The sequence below is a fragment of the Empidonax traillii genome, unplaced genomic scaffold (assembly GCF_003031625.1).
Source record: "Empidonax traillii isolate 1590-97213 ecotype Southwest subspecies unplaced genomic scaffold, ASM303162v1 scaffold155:size2260171, whole genome shotgun sequence".
NCBI classification, from domain to species: Eukaryota; Metazoa; Chordata; class Aves; order Passeriformes; family Tyrannidae; genus Empidonax; species Empidonax traillii.
Genome location: NW_020955348.1, coordinates 767590 through 791005, shown reverse-complemented (window position 1 = coordinate 791005; position 23416 = coordinate 767590). Strand labels below are relative to the sequence as shown.

Genomic DNA, 23416 nt, shown 5'->3' with positions numbered 1-23416 from the left:
TTTCTGGTAATTTGAGGAACACTTTTTCATGACTGAATGTGGAACAAATTGTGAGGAAGTTTATTTTGAGGATGGAAGGGAAGGCTTATTTGATTTTTAAGTGTGTTACAGTCACATAAAGGATTTTCAAATACCAAGTAGTGAGAAGGGCATTGAAGAACATTGTTATCAGTTCTTGCAGTCCAGGCCACTCACTCTTAAAAGTGCCTCTTTTGGTTGTCTTTTTTTTCCTTTAGAGAGCCCTCTGCAGTTCTATGTGAATTACCCCAACAGTGGCAGTGTGTCTGCATATGGGCCTGGCCTCATTTATGGGGTTGCCAATAAACCAGCAACTTTCACCATTGTCACGGAAGATGCCGGAGAGGGTAAGTCTGTCCTTTAGACCCGTCCTACCCTAAACCAGGATCTTTTTGGTAGTGTAATGCACACTGGTGTTCATTTCCATTCATGTGTCCATGAAAACACACATCTAAGCTGCATTTTAAGTACCAAGTATTGGATCTTTCTCATTGGACCAGGTCTTTGGACTTGATGTGCACAAAGATTTACAGAAGTGCCATTCTCCCTGTTTCCTAGGTGGGCTGGACTTGGCTATTGAAGGACCTTCAAAAGCAGAGATCAGCTGCATTGATAACAAAGATGGGACGTGCACAGTCACGTACCTGCCTACTCTGCCTGGGAACTACAGCATCCTGGTCAAGTACAATGACAAACACATTCCAGGCAGCCCATTCACGGCTAAGATCACAGGTAAAGTTGAGACTTTGGGAAGCACTTCATATTAAAAATTAACCTCTCATAGCATGAAGGACCTGGTTTGTGGCAGGAATTTGAAGTCCTCTGACTTGTTCTGACTTAACCTTGTGAAGTTTGTGACTCATTTCTCATTATGTATTCAGATGATAACAGAAGACGGTCTCAGGTGAAGCTTGGTTCTGCTGCTGACTTTATGCTGGACATCAATGAGACTGATCTCAGCCTCCTAACAGCCAGCATTAAAGCCCCATCTGGTCGTGATGAGCCTTGTCTTCTGAAGAGGCTGCCCAATAACCACATTGGTAAGCTCTGAGAGATTAGTAGGGTAGCCTTTGCTCCATTTTGTTTTGCTGTCTAAAATCACTGACTTCTCTGCTCCTTCCCTAGAAGAGTGTTGTCAAACCAGGTGGTTGATAGTGTTTGATACAGTTGCCCAAAGAGAGAAGAGTGTGAAGAATGACCTTGTCTTAGCTTGCATGTGACATGTCAGGTTGCAATTGAAGTGGTTTTTGTCAGCATATACAAATGGCTTTGGGGTCCACTTGAAAGCAACACTTAAACATGTGTGAAGACAGCACTCCTCCAGAATTTCATTTCTTGGTGTGATTAAGGCATTTAAATCAAGTATAACGTGAATAAAAACTGAATAAATTGGTCACATTTCTCTGCTTCTTAGGCATCTCATTCATTCCACGGGAAGTGGGAGAACATCTGGTTAGCATCAAGAAAAACGGGAGCCACGTACCAAACAGCCCTGTAACAATCATGGTGGTGCAGTCGGAGATCGGGGATGCCAGACGGGCAAGAGTTTTTGGACGTGGCTTGGTGGAAGGACGAACCTTTGAAATGTGTGACTTCATTGTAGACACGAGAGATGCAGGTCAGTTCCACGGCAAAGGGACTGTGAGATGCTGTGAGATACGTACCCACTCATGAGTGTACCCATGTACATGAGAGCATTGCCCCCTCATGTGTAACCACCAGCTGCAAATAGTGTATTCAGCATGCATGGTCATTACTGTCAGTTATTGACTACAGACAACACTATTACCTTAGGATACGATTTGCATGGTCCTGGCTGATGTCCTCAGTTACAGCCAACAGGGACTGTCACTGGGGCACTGATGAAAGTTTCTCATTTGATGGTGCTGGTTCTGGTATCATTTGGTAGAATGGAAAGGAAAGCAAGAAGGAAATGAGGAAGATCTTTCCCTGTTGGTTTAATGTGGAGCCTTGGATAACCTTTTAGCTTTGAAGATAACTTTTCAATATTAACAAATTAAAAGGGATATGGTCAGAAGTTTTTAGGAGCTGAGTGCATCCTGTGCCTTCAGTATCTGACTGATTAGGAGTACAGAAACGGCATTAAGGCTTCATGCAATTCCCATGTGCCCATTATGATACAATCCTACCAACCAGCTTCTGCTACGGGTTTAAACTATTTAGTATCAGGTTTAGAGTAGAGCTATGGAAATGTAAGGCTAACTTACCTGTATTGTAGGTTATGGTGGGATCTCACTGGCAGTTGAAGGACCCAGCAAGGTAGAGATCCAAACTGAAGATCTAGAAGATGGAACTTGCAAAGTGTCCTATTTTCCAACTGTACCTGGTGTGTACATTGTGTCCACTAAATTTGCAGATGAACATATTCCAGGTAAGCAAAAGCATTGGGAGAATTTTTGGTTAGTCCAACTGAAGTCCTACCTAGCTGAGCAGAGCCCTGGAACTGTGGGTGGCCTGTGTGATCTGGCTTGCACCATTAAGTCCCAAAGATTCGAGGAGGTCCTCCACAACAAGCATCAGAAACTGTTCTGGTTCCTTGGGTGTATTTCACTCGAACCTGACTGTTAGCTGGCTATAAAACTTCCCCAGTGATCCCCTACAAGTCAGAGGAAGCTTTCACTTCTCCCCTCAATGCAGTGTGTAATGAGCAGAGGAGGAATGACTTGCTGTGGTACTTACAGGCAGCCCATTCAGTGTGAAGATAAGTGGTGAAGGAAGAGTTAAGGAGAGCATCACACGAACAAGACGGGCTCCCTCTGTTGCAACAGTAGGAAGTGTGTGTGATCTGAACCTGAAAATCCCAGGTAAGCAGCAACATCTTTATCCCCAAAACCACAACTTGCACGTGTATAGCTTGGGTGTACCTGAAGCAGAAATACAAACTTCACTGCTGTAAAGACATCCTTACATTAAGGTAGTTTAGGGAAGAAACATGGGTAGTGTCTCTTTGAATGGTTAAAAATAAACATAACCATGATCAACATACGGAGAAATAAATACCAGGGAAGCCTTAATTTAATTTACTGTGTGTGCAGCAGGCTGGAGAATGGGTCGTACAGCTCACCCTGGCTCCAGGGATTTAAGATCATCATGTAGGCTGTTAAGTGTTTGTAATGCTGTCTGGAAACTGTGAATCACGTAGGCCAGGCTTAGCTGGCTGCACTTTTCCAGCCACTTCATCTGCCCCTGCAGGACCTGGGAAGCTGTAATTGGCTGGGCTTGCTGCTTGGCAGCACACACCTGCCAGAGCACCTATGTGCCTCTTCTGTCATTTGTACTGTGTAATCACTTCAGCTCAGGTCCTGCTTCCAAAAACAAAATCCAAAACCCCTCGAAACTTTCTAATCTGCATTTTTTTTATTCTCTTCTTGTTAGAAATTGATTGTAGAGATATGGAAGCGCAGGTAACTAGTCCCTCTGGGAGAAACTTCAGTGCTGAAATTTCAGAGGTTGACAAAAACACCTACTGCGTCAGCTTTGTGCCACAAGAAATGGGAGTCCACACTGTGGATGTCAAATACAGAGGGCAGCCGGTGCCAGGCAGCCCCTTCCAGTTCACTGTGGGGCCACTGGGCGAGGGAGGAGCCCATAAAGTGAGAGCTGGAGGCCCAGGGCTGGAGCGTGGAGAGACAGGCGTCCCAGGTGAGTCCCCTGCTTTCACTGGGCTCCAGTGTCTGCCGTGTGCAGCTCTGCAGTGCAGTGTTTTGGTTTCTGTTGGCCTGTTCTCTGAGAGTTTGAGCAGAGCTTGGTGTAACGCTGTGGGGTTGCCCCAAGCCAGGGGTGGCCAGTGGAGAAACATGGAGAAATCATATTGCTGTGTCATGTGAATGGAAAAGCCTGGAAATCCACATTTTGGAAACTGACTGCTCTCATGAGATGAACTCGAGGTTGTCAGGTGTGTTATACAGGGCTGATGGGCTAATTCAAGGCTAATAGGAGCCTTCTGGAGAAACTGCTAAGCAGTATCTTCCAGGTTGATAGCATGATGATGATACATTTAAGTATGAGATACTGCACAGTCTGTTAGGAAGAAAATGCAACCCAGCAGCAGCAAACTTGTGTGCTCGTATGCTTCAACAGCTGAGTTCAGTATATGGACACGGGAAGCTGGAGCTGGAGGACTGTCTATTGCTGTAGAAGGCCCAAGTAAAGCAGAAATCACCTTTGATGACCATAAAGATGGATCATGTGGTGCATCGTACATAGTTCAAGAGCCAGGTACGTACCAAGACCAAATCACAGGGAGACAACACTGAATGTGACTTTCAAAGAAAGTAAGGACACTCATTGCTTCTTTTCTCCCTGCAGGCAACTATGAGGTGTCCATAAAGTTCAATGATGAGCACATTCCTGACAGCCCCTACCTGGTTCCCGTCATCGCCCCCTCCGATGATGCTCGCAGGCTCACTGTCACTAGTCTTCAGGTGAGACATAAGGAAACATCTCTACAACTTACCACACAGACTGATTTCGTCCTTGTTCTCCAAGACCAAAATGGTTGTCATTTCTTCTTAGTAAAAGTCTTGCCTTGGTTGGTGCTTGTTTTCAAGCTCAGCTTGCAGCCAGAGAGGTTTTTTGGCTGCTGGCCCAGCTCTGGCGAGCCAGAATTCAAAGGCAGAAGGCTCAGCTGAGTGTATTACAGGTGATAACACTCGGGAATTAGGAACAAGAGGCTCCAGAAATAGCGTTGGAGGAGTTAAAAAGTGTTTTCCCACCCCATTAGCTTGGGGAAGGTCAAGGAGAACTGAAACATGGAAGTGAACCACTGGTGATCATGCTGTCACTGAGTTCCTTGGTTGGCCCATGGATGAAGAGCTGGGCTTCCATGGGTAGTGCAGGCCCAAGTGTCTGGGATGTCACTGGCTGGGCAGACAGAGGGGGCCCTACGGTGAGGTTGGGGTGCATATTTGCTCTGGCTGATGTCATGAAACCACACAGTAGCAGCTCACATGATTCATGGGAGGTAGTGAATCTCAGAGTGAATCAGCTTTATAGCTGGTCTGGGATCATCTGCTAACCTCACCATGTCTGTGTGTGTGTGTCTGTGTGTGTGTGGTTACAGGCATTAAAATACAAGTAACATTAAAGGCCTGACTAAAACCTCCAAAGCCAGAAGCTTGGATGTGAGACTGAGAATCTGTGTCTAAATATACTGTACCTCAGTCCTCATTGAGTGGTGATTAGTACTTCAGTTGAGGCTTTTTTTTGGCTATGTCCTAGCTGTGGTCCCCAGGAGTTTGCTTGGGCTGCAGGACTTCACCTCAGCTGTGTAAATGAACCATGACAGCCGGATCCCATAGTATCTCTTCTAACCAGGAGTTACAAGGGCGTTAATTAGTCACTGTGGTATTGATGTTTACCTTGTGTTTCATTTAAAGACTCTTTGACAGGAATACTCACTTCAGTTAAGTCCTGGAGAGGCAGATAAAGCTGAGTATTTGGTAACGGAGTGCATTGTGCAGCATCAGCCTCCACTAAACCCACATCAGGGACTTCTTTATACATTGTACCTCAGTTCTACTCAGTTGCATTTATTTCCCTCTTCAGGATTTAGTTGAAAACAAAATCAGGTAAAGTATGTTAAACATGAGACATTACTGCTGGATAGCTGCATGTGCTGCACTGGTTGAGGACCATTGCAGCTCAGATGTGGAGCTGCCTCGCCTTCCACTGACGGCCTGACAGCACCGCAACATCTGGTTTCGTGTTTTAAATTGCTTTCTCATGTTTAAGACATCTTGTGGTGGTGTTCTAAATGCAGCCTCTTGTGGCAAATATAAACATGCATGTTACTCTTTCAGACAACTGGATTATCAGAGGCTTTTCCCTGAATGAATCTGGAATGAGTGGATGGGCTGAAAATGGAGCTATAGCTTAAGCATCCTTTAAATCAACTGCCTGAATACTGAGGACTGACCTCAGTGATAACGGGTGACTAGTCCTGTAAGCCTGCCTCTCTTTGATGTGGCAGAGCATTGGGCTTCCAAAAACCCAGGTTACCATGGGAAAAGTCAACCTAGGCAATATGGGTGACTCCTGAATCAGCCACCCCCTAAGAGGGAGAGAGCTGATTTGAGACTTAATGCAAATGACAACATCATACCTTTTGTTGAAACCTAAAAAAGCCCTCATGCTGAAGTGGTTATTTCCCTGCCACAAATCTTGTACTGTCTGAAACATGAAGTTTAAATTTGATAATCTGACTGTTGCATTCTCAGGAGTCTGGATTAAAAGTTAATCAGCCAGCATCCTTTGCTATAAGGCTGAATGGGGCAAAGGGCAAGATCGATGCTAAAGTCCACAGCCCCTCCGGAGCTGTCGAAGAGTGCCATGTGTCTGAGCTGGAGCCAGGTGAGCACAGCTTTACAGTGTCATAACAAACTCTGTCTCTTCCAAAGCATTTGCTGTCCCACAGCAAGGGAGTTCCGTTTCTTTGGCTTGCGAACAGGGTGCCCAAGGAATGAGCACATTGCTTTGAAAATGACTCCTTGGTGTCAAGAGCTGTTCAGTCAGGGTTGTGTCCATGCCTTTCCTAGATAGCCAGAGAACTGACTGACCCCCAGTTGTGTAAAGTGCAGATATTTAAGTCTTGACTTGCCAGTGAAGGTACAACAATATTAGTCATAAATGAAATATGATGTGGGAGAAATATGATGGGAAGAAGTTTATTTTTCAAAGCTATGCTTCCATCTTTGACTAATAGTTTATTTTTAACTTGCACTCACTCCTTCATATGAAATGTCAAGGAAGCTGACTATAAGCAAACACTACAGAAAGCTCAACACCTGTTTCAGCAATGAGCTTTTCTTTTTCGCTTGAAGTCTCTATGAGTTATGGTCTGTACTATGGACAGACAGCAGCTGTCCAGCTGGAGGAGATCAGTCCCTCCTCTGAGTTAACACGCAATCAAAAATGTTAAATATCAGCAAATTGCTAAATTACTTCATTAGATAAAGGTGCTGTGTCTGTGATGTCAGAGCAGCACGCTCAGCCCACTGGTGAGATTTGGCTTCCTCTGACCAGCTGCTTTTCTTCTCTGCACTGCTCTCTCAGCTGCTGACAGGTTAGGCTGTGATTCAGTTGTCATGTTTAGTGCACGAGTGAGGCAAATAACCCTAAAACTCACCCTGCAGACTAGATGACAGCTGAGGTCAGGTCCTAGTAAACAAGGTGAAAATCCAATCTGTAACACCTTCTGCAATAAATACAGCATTTTCCTACTTAAATATCAGCTCGTGTGGTTGAGTTCACTAAACCTGGGACCAAAATATGTCAAAGCATTACAGAATCTTGGGTTGCTAACCTGTTGGGTTTAATTGCTGGTTTATTGTTTGAGTGTTACCTCTGATGTGTCAGGAAAGCCACTTCTCTCTCGCAGATAAGTACGCCGTTCGGTTCATCCCCCACGAGAACGGCATCCACTCCATCGACGTGAAGTTCAATGGGAGCCACGTGGTGGGCAGCCCGTTCAAAGTGCGTGTGGGCGAGCCCGGGCAGGCGGGCAACCCCACGCTGGTCACGGCCTACGGATCCGGCCTGGAGAGCGGCACCACGGGTAACCCTCCTCTTACTGCTCTGATACAGACTTGTTTGCACTTGGCTTTGAGGCACACACAGAAGCTGTTCCTAAGGCATATTTTTACATGACTTTGCCTGCTAAGGCAGCTGAACTAACCCACATTCTCTGCTGACCTGAGCACAGGCTAATTTTGCTTTCTAGCATGCTCCTCATGTCTTATAACCATCACTTACCAGTCTGCAGGCTATACTGAGCCTTAACAACCTTAAAACTTGTGTAAATGAGCAGCTGCAGCATGTGTTCACTGGAGCTGCTGGTTAGCAGCTGGGCTAACTCTGCCAGTTAGCTGAGCTCCACCTCGGTGGTCCCTTGGAGCTCTGGAGATGCTCTGGCTCCCTTCCACGCATGAACACAATGTCTGAGTTGGCTGTCTAGTTGAAGGAATCTTGTTTAACTTGTGTGCCCCTGTTAATTAAATGGGTACCAGGGTGTACCCTTCAAGCTTCCCTTCAGTGCTTGCAGGTCTAAGAAATTTCAAGTTAAATGTGGTATGATGTGTGAACCCTGGGGAGAACAGTGGATTGTTGTGTTGGCTGTGTGCTTCAGATGCAGTGGAAATCTGACACCTCTGTGTCTTCTGCGGCTGCCTCATCTGATAGTTCTCAACTCAAGAATGTAGAGTTTAGGGTTTGTTTTTTCATTTATATGATTTGTGGCCTTAGTGAGAACGTATGAAAACATTCCAGGATATGCACATTGATTTATTTAATTGTGTGCTTGCTCAGGCCACACACACAGGTGAATAGCAGAGTAAAACTGATTATTTTTCTTTCCTTTTGTTGTGCAAGGGAATAGCTAGTTCCTCTTATCCCACCTACTGCTGTGTCTTGTGGATTCCATTTCATTACCTTTTTTCTCCCTGGGAAAAAAAATAATGCAGTTATTCAGTTAAAGCTTCTGGTGTTCTGGAGAAACCAAGCAGTTGGTTTTGGAGACGTGGATACACCACATAAAATAAAGATACAGCCTGTGCTGCTTTAATAGGTGGAAACAAAAGCACTCATTAATACTAGCCACTGATGCATCAGGGACAGGGGAATTTTTCTCCCTCTATAAAGGTGCTTTGGGTTGTTTTAAATCTAAACAGACTGTTTAACTTCAGTAAAGTTACTCTGTGCCCCGTTGTTGAATCCTGGCTGCTGCCAAAGGCTCGGTGCCCTGGGAGCTGCCGAGCAGCATTTCTGAACAATGGCCCAGTGTAGGGGTTTCAATAGCCAGAGGCTGAGCACCTGAACCATCCCCCGCGAGGGCTGTGTGCCTGCAGCCTCCAACAATGCGAGCCTTCATCTGGGGCACAGGGAAAACCACCGACTCTGGAGCAAGAAGTCTTAGTGAGCAGCTGTGAAGCTTGCTGGTTTTGGGAATTAACTTCCCTCCAGTTGAGAGAGGCATTGCAGGTTGATGCCTGACCTCCTGGGCAGGCGGTGCCAGGGACATGGCACAATCCTCTGTGGGAGCTGGGCTCTCCCAGCATTGCGACACAGCAGTCTCTTGTGTGGAGAGGCTACAAACTTCTCCCTAGTTTATTCCCACATCTGCATGCTTCTGTCGCAGCAGCAGTAAACTTTCCCATGGCCATCCTGATTTTGAGTGAGCCTGAGCACTTTATTCCTTCTCAGCAGTGTCTCATGCTACAGCCCAAAGATCATAAATATTTTAAGCCAGAGTTTGACAGTAAATTATTTGGGGGCTGAAAGCCTTATTTAATTTTTTCTTGTGTCATTGGCATTGTGTCATTGGCTTAGTATTAGCAGCAGTAATTCAGCTGTGTTAACCAGATGCTGTAATTAAACAAGCTTTTGTTTCCACAAACTGCTTGGAGCGCTGTTGCCAAGCAGTTCAGACACCCGTCTCCTCCAGGAGATCTCCTGCCCCTTGTCTCTCCTGCTTTCTTGTGGGCTCTTCAGTGCTGATTTGTGGTCCAGGCAGCGAGACAGCTCCAAGCTCTCCTGAATTTAGCCATGCTGGAGCTGAGTTAGTGTGGGCTTTGACACCCAAGAGAAAGGTTCTTGCTTTCTCTCTAAGCCAGTTTTTAGATGGTGAATTACTTCCATTCCAGTCCTGAAGGGCTCTCATGACCCCTTGTCCCACACAGTCACATAACCCAAGCAGAGAAGGGAGCAGGATGAAGCCAGGCAGAGTTCCAGGGGTGCAGAGCCTGTGAGAGGATGCGGGGCGGGGGGATGTGGTGTCCCTCCCTGCCTGCAGCCCTGGGCAGCCTGGTCTTGCGCCGAATTACCCCTTCCTGTTTACTGACTGAGGCTGCATGTGTAACGTGGGTGTGAGGAAGAGTGTGTCTCACTGTGCTACGTCTTTCTAGGACTGCAGTCGGAGTTTTTCATTAACACGACCAAGGCTGGTCCAGGTACCCTCTCTGTTACAATTGAAGGGCCATCAAAGGTGAAAATGGACTGCCAGGAAACTCCAGAAGGTTACAAAGTCATGTACACACCCATGGCTCCAGGAAACTATTTAATTGGAGTTAAATATGGTGGACCTAACCACATAGTGGGCAGCCCCTTCAAGGCAAAGGTTACAGGTAAAAAGCTAACCAGTACTTACTGTGTGCCTGAAGCAGCTCGTGTCATTCAGCAAATACATCCCTCTGAGACAGTGGCATTCTGGTCTAGATGCCCAAAAACACAAGAAGCAAAATGCTTTTCCCCATCCCCTCCAAAGCCTAGATGAGGGGTCTCAGTAGCAGCTACAAGAGCAGCAGTTATGGATCTTACCAGCTTGACTCAGTGGTGGGCCATAAAATAGCTTCATGGGGTAAAATTAAAGCCTGATCTAGTGCCAGGGTGTTGCACTGGCAGTAGGGAAATATGACTTATTTACTTACTGATTTTTCCCCTCAAAGCATGAAACCTGCTTGCCTGTAGCATAAGTGACGCCTTTCTTGGTCTCATTTTGGTGCAGGTGTTACCTACCCAAATGTAGGTAACATCTGGGAGGCTTTTAGGTGATGTGAGGAAGGCCAGTTTAGGAAGCTTGTTCTCTCTTCAGCACTGTGTTTAAGCACAGGCTGGAGCTCATCTCTGCTGCTGCCCCTGAGCTAGTCAACCCTCTCCTGGTGCCCAGAGTGAGGGATGTTCTTGGGAGAGGGTGTCAGGGACTGCACTTCCCCAGGCTGGGACACGCTATGCTTTCAAAACGGGTTATTGCAAAATTGCGCCTGCTTTTCTGCCAACTCAAGTTTCATTTTTGGCATTTGGTGATTGGAGCACAATTAACTCTTCTTAAGCCAGCTTTGCTTAATGAATCCTGAAGTTCCTGTGGTCCTTCAACCACTTGAGGGCTCTGGGATGGGATTGCTGCCAGCAGTGCTGGAAGATGTCAGCTTAAAAACCCAAATAGGAAATTGGTCCTCTTCAAAAATGCATTTTGGATGCAGAATGCATGCTAGTCATTGGGAGGGTTTTGAAACCTCCTTGTGAATGCTTTTCAGATGGGGTGAATCTGAATGTCAGAAATGAAATCTTCTCTGTTTCCAGGACAGCGACTGGTTAGCCCGGGCAGTGCCAACGAAACTTCTTCCATCCTGGTAGAGTCGGTGACGAGGTCATCGACTGAAACTTGCTATAGCGCCATTCCCAAATCCACCTCGGATGCTAGCAAAGTGATTTCCCGTGGAGCAGGACTCTCAAAGGCTTTTGTGGGTCAGAAAAGTTCTTTCTCTGTGGACTGCAGCAAAGCAGGTATGGATGCAGGAACCAGCTGGATGTTCAGGGTGGGTGGTTTAGCTGGGTTGTTTTTTCTTCTAAATCAGCTTGCAGAATTAAAGTTCAGAGCTTGAGGTGTTGATCTGATTCTAAAGACAAACTCTAAATACTACACCATACTCACCAAGTCAGTCCTAATATAGAGGCTGTAAAGATGCCAGTTCCTCTCCAAATGACCTCATCTGAGCAAGGTGCACCTGAAAGAACCACAGGGTTATGGCATGAGAACAGACAGGTTGCTGAACTTAAGCAACCCTTGTGGTGCATTGTAGCATGTAATGCACAGTGTTCCCACTTGCCTTGAGCACTGATTATCATCATCATCATCATGCAGGAGCTCTGTGGAGGGTGGATTACAGGCCAGCTGTGTTCACTGGCCCCTGCTATTAACTTCTGATGAAGTACTTGTAGAGCAGCGCCAGCTTGTTTTCACAAGCAGCATTGATGTCTCCTGCGCTCGAGTTAGAGAGTGGTACCCTATCAGATCTGGCAAAATGCACAAATAAACCCTTGCCTCTATGAGGTTGAAAGCTTTTTAACATAAAATTCCTTCTTATACCAAATTAGCTGAGCCATACCTCAGACTACCACTCTGTGAACTGAGATAACAAAATCCATGTGTTACAGAGCCAGTATATTATGGTACAACCATGCTGGCTTATTTAAGCTCAGCAATGTTAACAGGCTGTTATTTTGCTGCAGGTTCCAATATGCTGTTAGTTGGTGTCCACGGACCTACAATACCGTGCGAAGAGGTGTCCATCAAGCACTTGGGCAGCCATCAGTACAACGTCACTTACGTCGTCAAGGAGAGGGGTGAATATGTCCTGGCAGTGAAATGGGGTGACGAGCACATCCCTGGGAGTCCCTTCCATGTCACTGTTCCATAAACGGGGCCAGAGCCGCTCTCTGCGTTTGCAGCCCAGGTGCAGAGTTATCCTGGGTGCAGTCCTGTTGCAAAATGCAGTATCTAGATACACACGGCTCACATTTCAATGCGGTCAGATGTAAACTCTGTAACTATTTTTTACAAGCATTTCACTTCTGTCCTACTTACCAACCTGATGTCAATCTATTTAATATCCTCCTCAAATTGTACCTTTGCAGTACAGTCCGGGTCACTTCTAATGTTCGGAGAATCATATGGATGACTAGACACTAATTTCCCTTGCGGATGTTAAAGACTTTGGATGTTAATTGAAAACTGGAATTTGTCTTTGTAATTGGGTATCTTAACTACTGATTTTATTTGACTGGAGACTTTACATTTTAGTTATGGAATATGACTTGGGCTGTCCCCAGTTCAAATTCTTTTCTGTAAAGAAATGAGGTAAAACTGGTACTATAATAGGTGCCTTTCTATACTTGATCAATTTTAACGCTTAACATTATAAAAAGCTACTATAAGTGGCTTTACCACTCAAATTTAAAATGTTTCTGAAAATGCTAGTGGTTTACATTTAGAAAAGGTTTATCTTTTATAGCAAACCAGAAGCAGATTGAAATCGACTTCCTGGAAGCTTTCAGCCTTTCTATATTAATGCTTTGTAACTCTAGACAGGTAGCTTTTTGTCCATGATGCTAGCAATGCGGTTTTTAATTAGCTTGGGATTCTGGTGATGTTTCTGAAACTTTACAGATAACTCCCCACACTCTTTTTATTTAAGAACAAGCCCCCGGATTGGCTGGGTTAAGTAAATCCCCTAAACTTGCTGAGGCAGGGATAGCTCCGGCCTGTGTGACACACAGTTTGTGCAGGACAGAGCACTGTGGTGTGTTGGGATGATGGTCAGCGGTTTCCCTGGAGGCCACAGGCCTGGGGAGTAGCTGAGAGGGTGCAAAAAGCCAGCCTGGGAAGGGGACCCTCAGCTGCAGGGGGGTGTGGGGAGGGAGGGAAGGTGTGTGAACGCACCAGTAACAGCAATACAAATAATGGCAATAATACCATGAACAGACCCATCTTTGGTCCAAGGTGTTTTATTGTGTCTCAGTCCAAGGACATGCCTGAAGCACACTCGGCTCCTGAAATCCCTTTCGTGCTGCAACAGGCATTGCTGAGGAGGGTCAGGGAGTGGAAACTTCCTTATAACTTGTCTGTTTGTCCCGGATTACTCTACGCTACTTCCCAAGTGCATATCTGAATTGCTGTCAGCTGCTGGGGCTTTAGTAGACCCTCCTAATGAGCTTTAACTCTGCGACTAGGAGAAGGTAGGATTTGTTGAAAACTTGTTGAAATGTCACTGTCCCTTGGGAGAAGTTCATGCTTAATGGTTCTGTAGTTACATGTGGATGCACTACTCTCCAGCACAGTCATTGGGAACATAAAGGAAAGTTGGGGGGTTTTTTACTGTGCTTTTTTTTGTGCCTTAATGTGAAATGCTCACTACATTGTAAAGTAGGAATTTAAAACAAAATAAACTGGAATAAAAATACAGGATTGTAAAATTGTATGTTATAACTTATTAAATAGAAATGTTTGCTTCATTAAAATGTGCATGTTAAAAACAACATTGGATTCTTTTCATATGTAGTCAGTAAAGTTCAAACTGAAACTACACCACGTAGCGGCTTCAGGCAGACTGGATAGCAAATAGGCCCTTCAGGTAGCATTGAAAATTTGGGCATAACCTCAGTGCCATTCTTTTTTTTAAATTTTCTTTTCCTCTAAACCCTTTTTTTTTTTTCTTAAAATGCCAGAAGTTTAAGCTATGACATAAACATCCTGTGCCACTTTGCCCCTGCACAGACCCCAGGCATGGGGTCAGTGGAGCTGGCACTGGTGTGTCCCTGGAGCTGCCAGCTGGGTTATCAGTCTGATCCCAGGGCACTCCAGTGGCTCTCTGTGTCCCTCCAGGCTCCTGGGGTTGTTTGCAGAAGGTGTCTCCCTGCACCTGGAGCCGGCAGCCCCAGTGCACAGCCATGGAAACCAGCAGATGTTTTCCCAAACAAGCTCCTGCTGAAAGCCCCAGTGAAACCTGAGATGCAGTGGCTGCCAAGGACTTTCCTGCCCCAGGTTTATCAGATTATTTCCTTTTTATAGTTAACTGTGTTTCATTAGCCTTGTGCTACGTCAGCGTGAACCTCCTATATAATGTTTTTAAACAAAACAAAATAACCTGGATACAGCTGTTGGGGTGAGTAAACCTTGAGAGCGTCTCACCTGTGTAACCCCCATGTCCCAGTCACCCTGCCCTCGTCTGGCCTTCTCTTGCCTGTTGCCCCTTGTCTGGGTTTAATGACAGTGGCTGAAATTAGTGGGGTTTTCTGTCAATTTAAGGGACCCTGGTTGGTACCGTGGCTGGGTTTACCTGCAGCAGAAGCTGAGCTCTGCTTCAAGTGACCAACTCTGCCTTGCCTGGGCACTGGCAGCTGTGGAGTGTCCGTAAAAATTACCTTGCTAAGAACAGCAAGCACCTAGTGGTGGTGATGAGAAGAGCTTCTGGTGTAACTTGGCTGTGTTGATGTTTGGCAACAACATTCACCTAACTCTGGCAGCTGAGGACTGACTTTGTGTTGGGCACAGAGCAGTGCTTTGGGGGACATTCTGCTCTGCTCTTGGTCTCTGGCACCTTTATGAAGGTTTTGGTGTGCAGTGCCCTTCTCAGCAGGCAGCTGTGGGGCTGTTGGTGTACTGGGTTACTGGTGTCCCAGTGCCTCCTGCTGGGTAGCCTTGCAATGGTACAAGAGAGATTCTTCATTATAGGCAGAGGGCTGGTATTAGGTTTCTGCCTTTTCCTGTGTAAGTGTTTTTCTGCCACTTTGGTTGAACTTAATTCTTTTCATTGTTTATAGTCTCTCCTTGATGCAGGTTTATAGCAGGGTCTGGCCACCTGTGAGTCCCCCTGGGAACTCATCCATCCCTCTTCAACTGGCCCAAACTGTCCTGTGAGGGCTCTGTTAGATCTGGCAGTGCCCTTGGTGGCCACCCGGACCCCCGGTAGCCACTGACCCAGGGCAGCCCTTAAGTCAGGGCAGTGCCACCCAGGAAAACACTGGGACCCTCTGTACCTCCGGGAGGTTCACTGGATGTCTCAGTGGGTGGTGGAAGGTAAGTCCCTGTGGCACACCAGTCATGGGATGGTCACTCTCCAGAGCATTCCATCGCCCTGGCTGGTATTGGTGGGGTCTGATGCATTTGTACATCCCAGTGGGCAGAGAGGAGGGATCTTTAGAGATGATGTCCTGGAGCTCCTCACAACCTGCACACTCAGCCTGTCTTCCACTCCCTGTCTGCCCTGTAGCAGTCCCTGACCCTGTGCTGTGCTTGTTCCTGCCATAGCCTGGGGTCTCACCTGCATTTGCTGCCCCTGGCCTTCTCCTTTGGTTTGGGGAGCTTTGGAGTTCCCTCTTCAGACCCCTCTGGGTGTCCCTGCTGACCTCCATGTCTGTGATGGCCATCTCTGCAGCCAGCGTGGCAAATACCTCGTATACTGGGGCGTACTCAGAACTGCATTTCATCTTGTGCAGCTGTGAGTATCTATAATAAATAGATGTATTAAAATAAATTTTAATAGCTTTGGGGTTAAATAATTACTATTAATTAAATTATTCTAATAACTTAAAATATTCCAGTGTTTATCTTAATAATTCAAATTATTTTGTCTTTGAATTGCTTCAAATTAATAATTGAATTACTTTATATATATACATATATATATAAATATATATGTAAAGATGATCCAGAGCATTAAGTTTTTTGGAAATGTTACTGCAGTGGTCAGTCTCCAGGGCTGGGACTGTGCAGAATACTTTATGTGTTCAAGGTGCAACTCCCTTCACTCCCCAAAAAGCCCTGAGCTGCTCTGAGTCTCTTGGGTGCATTAACAATGCGGGCACTGGGGCTGTTGCTCAGCAGAGCTCTGGGTTTGGTCAGATTATGCAAACCCTGTAATTAGTTTTCCCTCTAATTGTCTGTGGAAAGTGAGATTGTGAAATTTCCAATCCAGAAACTGCTTTTTTCTCTACTCACTTTTAACTTCTACATGTATTTGCTTTAAACTGATTTGATTTGATTTTTCAATTTGTTTTTTTTTTTTACCCCATACTGAAATGTACTTGCAATGCAGACAATGCACCTTTCTCAAAAAAAAAAAAAAAAAAAAAGGGAACAAACTATGTATAAATCACCTTTAAAAGTCTGTCCAAGGTGGCTACGTATAAACAGACATCACTTGACAGAAACTGGGATCGAGTTACGTGAAACTTAACTCGGGCAATGGCACGATGCTTTTTTACACAGTGTTTTTTGTTTGTTTGAGGGAGACTCTTTGCAAACCATTTGTTATTATGACAGCTGGCTGCACCATGCTCTCCCATGAGTCCAATGAAAACTGGTTGCCCAGTCTGGGCTCTGCCAGGTCAGGGACAGCTCTGGACCCACTGGCATGCAAGGGATGGGGTCTTGCAAAGCTGCCGGCAGCATCCCCAGGTGTGCTCTGTGCCTGCTGACTTGGAGGACCTTCTTTTTTTAATTATTTTTCTTATTTTTCACATCTCCTGTCCATATCCAGAGTAGCACAAAGGAGTGTTTGGAATTTTGCTGCCGACAGCAGTGGTGCAGGACATGCACCGGGGCACTCAGCCCTGTATTTGCTGCAAGCTGGGAGCAAACCCGCCTGGTACCTGAACCTTTAGGCATCCCAAACTCCTGTAAGCAAAGGTTTGTTTTTAAAAGTAATTTATCCCCGTGTTACAGCGACTTAGAGACTCTCCCATTGCCATCCTCCCCCCACAGTGAGATGCCACATCTTCACGGCTCCATCCAAGCTGGAAAAGCAGCAGGGAGGGCAACAGCAATTTCTTCCTCCACAGCCTCCAGTAATGGTTAATATTCCCAGGTCCCTTTCACTGAAGGTTATCAAAACAGCCTTGCTGCCAGTCCCCCCTCTTGTGCTGGGCTGTTTCCCCAGGGCCTCCTGGGAAAATGCTTTTAAATGGCTTTTCAGAATTTCTCAGACTTTCAGAGTTAATTTTCATGGTTGTGAATTTATATTGCGCACTTAGAAAAAACATTGTCCCTAAATCAGGGTGGATTTATAGCTCCTGTCGCTATTAATTTGACTGAAATTTAAAGCACATTCTTTATATAACATGAACGAAAGGCTAGTATTTGTGATTTTTGAAAGAAAATTAATAGGAAAATATGATTTAGCAGGGCCCAGAGGTATGTTTGACAGCTCTTTCCTGTGCTGAGCTGCCTTTCTGCAGGACCTTGGTACTGCAAATATTTACATCCCTGCTGAGCTGGAAGCCTGTGAGTCCTTTGGGCCCCATGGAGGAGCTGGCCCTGCCAGGGGGGTATTTCTTTCTGACAGTGATATCCAGCTAGGGTGTTTTATTTGGGGGGTGGGATTTTGCATCTGGCTTCCCCAAAAATGGCTGGGGTCAGGCCCTCCTCCTCCCAGCAGAGAGGCACAAAAAGCGGTCATGTCTCAATGCCGGCATTTGCAGAGCTTTTCAGGGAAGGTTTCTGGTTACTTTGCCAACACAAAATTAATTCCTATAAATCTGTCTCCTGTCTAACAGAAAATTACCTCTGCAAACACTGACAGTTGAGACATTATATTTAAAATTATGCACAAAGTATTTAACCTTGTTTTTCTCACCAGCTGAAAACCAGCCTGCAGAGAAAGGGTGCTTGTGGTCATATACCAGGTGAGAGTGCAGAGGTTGTGTCCCTGAACCCTTGGGATGATGGAGAGGAGCATGGGCTAAACTCGGCTCAGTGGGGGGTTAGGTTGGATATTAGGAAAATATTCTTCTCTCAGAGGGTGGTTGGGCACTGGAACATGCTCCTCAGGGAAGTGGTCACAGCACCAAGCCTGAAGAGTTCACAAACCCTTTGGGCAATTCTCTCAGGCACATGGTGTGATTTTTGTGGTTGTCCTGTGCAGTGCCAGGAGTTGGACTTCAATGATCCTTGTGGGTCCCTTCCAACTCGGGATATTCTGTGATTCTGGCACGGGAGAAGGGGTTGGTGGCATCTGTGAAGGGATGGTGGTGCTGGTGGCCAGAACAGCCTCACATCTTCCCCAAAACCAGGGACAAACCACCAAAGAGCAGAAGCACAGTCACTGGAAGACATCCCGAGGAGCTGGGCAGGCAGGAAGGGCTGTGGCTGCTGCTGGACCGAGCCAGCTGCCCTGATGCTCCTGGGGCAGGTATGGCAGGGACACCAAGGGGTCCCCAGGGGATGATGTGTCCTGTAACCTGCCAGCACCAGGTCCTGGGAGCCACTGCCTGCAAGCGGGGCTGCCTTATGAAGGTCATCGCAGCACGTTCCCAGTTAAGTAACCCTGTGCAATGAATAACCAACCCTGGAGCCGAGGGACTGCTCCCTTTTTGTTGCAAAACTCATTTACAGACACGGTGGGCTCAGGGATGGGGGTCAGCCTCTCTGCAGTGAGTGAAGAGGTCTGTATGGAGATACACGGGGGGATGCAGATCCATGAGCTCGCAGTTAAGTGGGAAATCCCGCTTCCTCTGCACGGCTGCGTTTGCTGGCTGTGCTGAGGGGTCTGAGTGTGAATTTCCCAGACGCTGGGACTCGCAGCAATGCCACCAGAGGGGGCTCTAGTAATATTTAATGTGTGCCTGGCTCCGCGGGGCGGGGAGGGGGCGGGCGCCCTGCAGGAGGGAAAAACGCCTTATTCTGGGGGCTGACGGAGGTTTGCAAATGCTTTTAACGACCCATAGGCAGAGGGGAGGGGAAAAGCGATTTTTCAAATTGTTTTCCTTTTGAATAAAGGCAGGAGAAATAGGACTGTTGTCCTCACCTCCCGCTCTCCATCTCCCCAACTTGCTTGGCAGAGAAAAGCCCCGCCCAGGGACCACTGAGCTCTGGGCTACAGGGGAATCGGGAAAGCTCTCCATGGGTTGCCCAGGGAGGCTTTGCTCCCCTCCTGGTCCTTTTCTGTGGCAGATGCTCAGTCTGTGAGTGGCCAAGTCCAGCCTGGGGCATGGAGTGCTCCCCACAATCCTTCCAGAGGCTGAGGGTGCTGTGAAGCACCTGGGCTTGGACCAACTGCTGGTTTTAGCAATCCCACACTGGTAGGCTCTTTGATTTTTCTGCCTTTGATTTGCTATCAGTGCCACCGGCCCTGCTGTGCACAACACAGCCTTTCTAGGGCTGCAGCTCAGTCGTTTGCTGCACATCTGTATGTGGCCAAACATCTGTACAGGTGTACATCTGGTGCAGGGTCTGGGACACACATCTTATGAGGAGCAGCTGAGAGAGCTGGGGGGCGTTAGCCTGGAGAAAAGGAAGCTTGGGAAGGACCTTATTACTCTACAACTCCCTGAAAAAAGGGTGTAGAGAGGTAGGGGTCAGTCTCTTCTCCCAAGTGACAAGGGACAGGACTACAGGAAAGGGCCTCAAGTTGTACCAGGGGAGGTTTAGATTGGATAGTGGGGAAAATATTTCACTGGAAGGGCTGTCAAGCACTGTCACAGACTGCCAAGGGACGTGGTGGAATCACTGTCTGTGGAAGTGTTCAAAAAATGGGATGTGGTGCTTAGGAACATGGGTTAGGGGTGGCCTTGGCAGTGCTGGGTTAACAGTTGGACTCGATGATCTGAAAGGCCTTTTCCGACCAAAACTGCTCTTTGATTCTGTGATCTGTATGTCCAGGCACAGGATGTGTCTGTGTCCCAGCCCAAATACCATCAGTGGTGGCTTTGGCACCTCCTTCTCTTCACCCATCGCCCGTGTGGCGGGGAAGAAGCAGGAGCTCTGGATGGTGTTCCGGCTTGAATTGCTCACGTCTGTGTGCATTCATGCACAAACTTTCAGGAAAGCAAAACAAATGTGGATGTAAACTGAAACGAGAGAGGCTGTGCTGCACATGGATGTTGCTGTGCCCAAGGGCTTAAGAACTGGGTTCACTTGCCATGGTGCAGAAAGGGGACTACCCCTGGTCCAGATGACCCCCATCCTTCTGTCCAGTTTGTTAAACAGCACATCCCAGCATGTTTGCTTGATTATGGTTTATATATAATTTTTTAACGTTTCCCTAATGCTGCAGGTTCAGTCACAGTGCATGATCCATCAGTCTGTGCTGGGGGATGTACAGACCCTGAATGAACAAGTCAGGATCTCCTGGGGTCTTGTGCCAGCTCTCCTGTGTGCTCACTGCTGTCGGTGGCTCCAAGGAGGCAAAAGGAGGTAGGCAGAGCCTTGCTCAGGACTAAAAGGTCTCTTGTTCTGTGGACAAGGAAGACAGGTGTCGGGGCCCTCTCTGTGGGTTAGTGGGGAGCAGTGCCAAGGCCAGGAAGAGGACATGAGCCCTCTTCAGATGAAGGTGCAGATGGACAAACCAAGCCAGCAGAGATGATGGAGGCTGTAGAGAAGTAGCAGTCCTGCCTTAAGCTGCTGGTGTGGGTTCTGGGGGTTTCCCTGCTAAAGGACTCATATACCCAGGGCAGTAAAAACCATCCTTGTGTGGGTGAGGAGCAGCCCAGGCTCCATCCCAGCAGCAGGGACCTTCTGTGGCCTGGGAGGGGTCCCTCTGTGGGGCAGTGGAGACCGTGGGTCTGCAAGAAGTGAGGATGCCTCCAGCACGATACATTGGAGAAGGGCTTCCCAAGGACCCAAACCTGAGGGATCTTAACACTTTTTGTTCAGCTGAACCCTGCCTGCTCTGTGCTCTCGCCTGGCCAGGGCTGCTGGGAGTTTTCAGTTTCTGAAGAGCCTCTTTGTTTCTTTCCCATGATCTGAGACCTGGCTTGCACGAGACAAAGTCTTTCCAGGAATTTTGGATTCCCAGTGTAAAACTTCTGTTTGATCATAAATTAAACTCAAGAAGCCTCATTCATCAAAAAGAGAACCTTTGTTCTGGCTGCAGAACATATCAAGGCTCCTGCAGGCTGGAACAACTTGAAAACCCCTTTGCAGTTGGGACAGCTGGGTAATGATCCCCAGTGAGGAAAACCTAGAGATAACATGAACTGTTAAACATTTTAGGATGTAATTATAATATGTCTAATGAATGTATGGAATAAACACAGGAATATCTATAGAGACTGTGCTGCCAGTAGGAGCTTTGGGCACCTCCCATCCCTATCAAACATTACAATCCGAGTGCAGATGCCTTCTCTCTGCTGTGAATCCCACAAAACCGTGTCCCAGCTCTCCATGGGGGAGCACCACTTGGTATTAAGCTGTCCCTCACCAGCTGACACCTCAGCCCCACAGCCGCTCACTCAGTCCCTGCCGGTGGGACGGGGGAGAGAATCAGAAGAGCAAAACTGACAAAACTTATAGGTCGAGAAAAATATAGTTTAATAAGCAAAGCAAAACAAGGCATTCATTCACTGCTTCCCATTGGCAGGCAGGTGTTCAGCCACCCCCAGGAAATCTGGGCTCCATCACATGTAATGGTTACTGGGGAAGACAAACACCATTACTCCCAAAGTCCTCTTGTTCCTTCTTCTTCCCCAAGCTTTGTGTGCTGTGTGTCTCCGTATGGTGTGGGATACCCCTTGTGTCAGTGATGGTCTGCTCTCCCTCACAACTTCTTGTGCACCCTGAAACAACTCGCTGGTGGGGTGAGAGGCAGAAACTGTGTGAGAGGCCAACTACTGTGAAGAAAATTCACTCTATCCCAGTCAAACCCAGCCCACAGCTCCAAGCTGACAGGCACTGACATCACTCCCAAGGCTGCTCTCTTATCTTCAAAGGCTGGGTAAAGGACTATATTCAATATCACAAATAAGGACAAATATTTTCAGTAAAACTTAGTCATAATTACATCTTCTTCATGACTGAATGTGCCCATTATGGCTTTCCTGGAGCGTGATTTATTCCTTTGTGCACTGTTCCTTTCTGAAAGCCAAGAGACAGAAGGGACTTACGTAGGAGCAAGACATGAGGCCAAAGACTCAGACTGACTTCAGCCATCATTGCTGTCAGCCAAACAGTGGCATCTCTATAAAAATCTCAATGTAAATATTTGTTCTATATCAGGCTCTTTCCTTTGCCTTGATTGCAGTATAACTGAGGGAGCTTATGAAATGCTGTATGATTTCAAGTTAATTGCTACTGAAAGTTGGAGGATTTGTTGTCTGCCTTGCACACATACCCCTGGGATCATTTTCTCTTGATTTAGTTTCTTTCTTCAAATTCATTTCTCACTGAACAGTTTCACAAAGGCCAAACTGTTTTCCTCCTCACAAAGCCCCTCTTGCTTGCTTGCCCTCCCTGCCCCTTCAGCAGGCAACCCAGGGCTCATTGATGAAGGGAGATGAATATTTGCCTCTACTAACAGTTGGATTATTTTCACTTTTCGGATGCCATCTGTGTGAGAGGGTTTGGTTTGCACTAAATACAGCCTGTGGGCTGAGCTAGGAAAACAGATTGCTGCACCACTACGTTAAATAATCGTCATTAAAATCTGGTTCATTGGAGGACTTCGAGCTGCATTGGAGAGGGGCTTTTTGAGCGGGGGGGGGGGATGCAGTTCACTTCCACATCAGGATCTGAAATCAGATTTTAATTTGAATTTTATGACACTTTATTGGCAGCAGAGTCACCTGGGATCCACAGGATGTCTCACCATAGGTTTGCAGGCAGGCAGGGGTGAGAACCACCAGCTTCCTGCTGCTCCTGGCTGAGGGAGTGCAGAAAAGGGGCCCTTGCTGCCTGTCCCTCTGTCTTTAATGTCTGTCTTTCCCCAAGCCCTCAATGCTGTGAGCAGTTACAACCCCCCACTGAGAAATACTCTAAATTCAGCAACATCCTTCATTGCAAACCTCCAGCTGCTGGCTGCAGCTCTGAAGTGTGCACACCCCCACACCCCCCCCACGATGCAGACAGCCCTTCTAATTCTTCCTCCCCTGCAGAGGAATGGCAGAGCTCCATAGCCCACAGGAATGTGTGGAGATCCCTGCCCTTCAGGTGTTGCACACGGAAGTATTTCACCCTTGCAGTAACTCCTTACATTTCCAACAGGTACAGTAAGTAGAGTGTGCTGCTTCTAGCTGGTTTATTTCTGCATACAGAAAATAAGAAAATAACCTGAAGGTTTATTTTGCCTTCTCACCCAAAATATTTGAACTTTAACAAAATATTTGGGCGGGG

At 46.8% G+C, this 23416-nt stretch overlaps 2 protein-coding genes across 5 annotated transcripts in view; one reads left to right on the top strand and one right to left on the bottom strand.

The window, feature by feature from the left end:
* FLNB (filamin B) overlaps positions 1-13848 on the top strand; it is a 70726-nt gene extending 56878 nt beyond the window's left edge. For 3 of the 4 annotated variants that reach the window (XM_027884848.1, XM_027884849.1, XM_027884851.1), the window contains 14 exons: positions 237-365; positions 577-750; positions 900-1058; positions 1433-1636; positions 2258-2410; positions 2721-2843; positions 3415-3681; positions 4120-4257; positions 4348-4463; positions 6258-6390; positions 7418-7594; positions 9939-10157; positions 11113-11316; positions 12043-13848. In XM_027884848.1, the coding sequence (XP_027740649.1) occupies positions 237-365; positions 577-750; positions 900-1058; positions 1433-1636; positions 2258-2410; positions 2721-2843; positions 3415-3681; positions 4120-4257; positions 4348-4463; positions 6258-6390; positions 7418-7594; positions 9939-10157; positions 11113-11316; positions 12043-12230 (2384 nt within the window). In that variant the 3' untranslated portion in view covers positions 12231-13848. The remainder of the gene's footprint in view (positions 1-236; positions 366-576; positions 751-899; positions 1059-1432; positions 1637-2257; positions 2411-2720; positions 2844-3414; positions 3682-4119; positions 4258-4347; positions 4464-6257; positions 6391-7417; positions 7595-9938; positions 10158-11112; positions 11317-12042) is intronic. The other variant, XM_027884850.1, reaches the window with a different exon arrangement.
* Positions 13849-22704: 8856 nt separating this feature from the next.
* Positions 22705-23416, bottom strand: part of DNASE1L3 (deoxyribonuclease 1 like 3) — a 6019-nt gene continuing 5307 nt past the window's right edge. The window contains exon 9 of the mRNA XM_027884757.1: positions 22705-22753. Coding sequence (XP_027740558.1) covers positions 22705-22753 — 49 coding nt within the window. The remainder of the gene's footprint in view (positions 22754-23416) is intronic.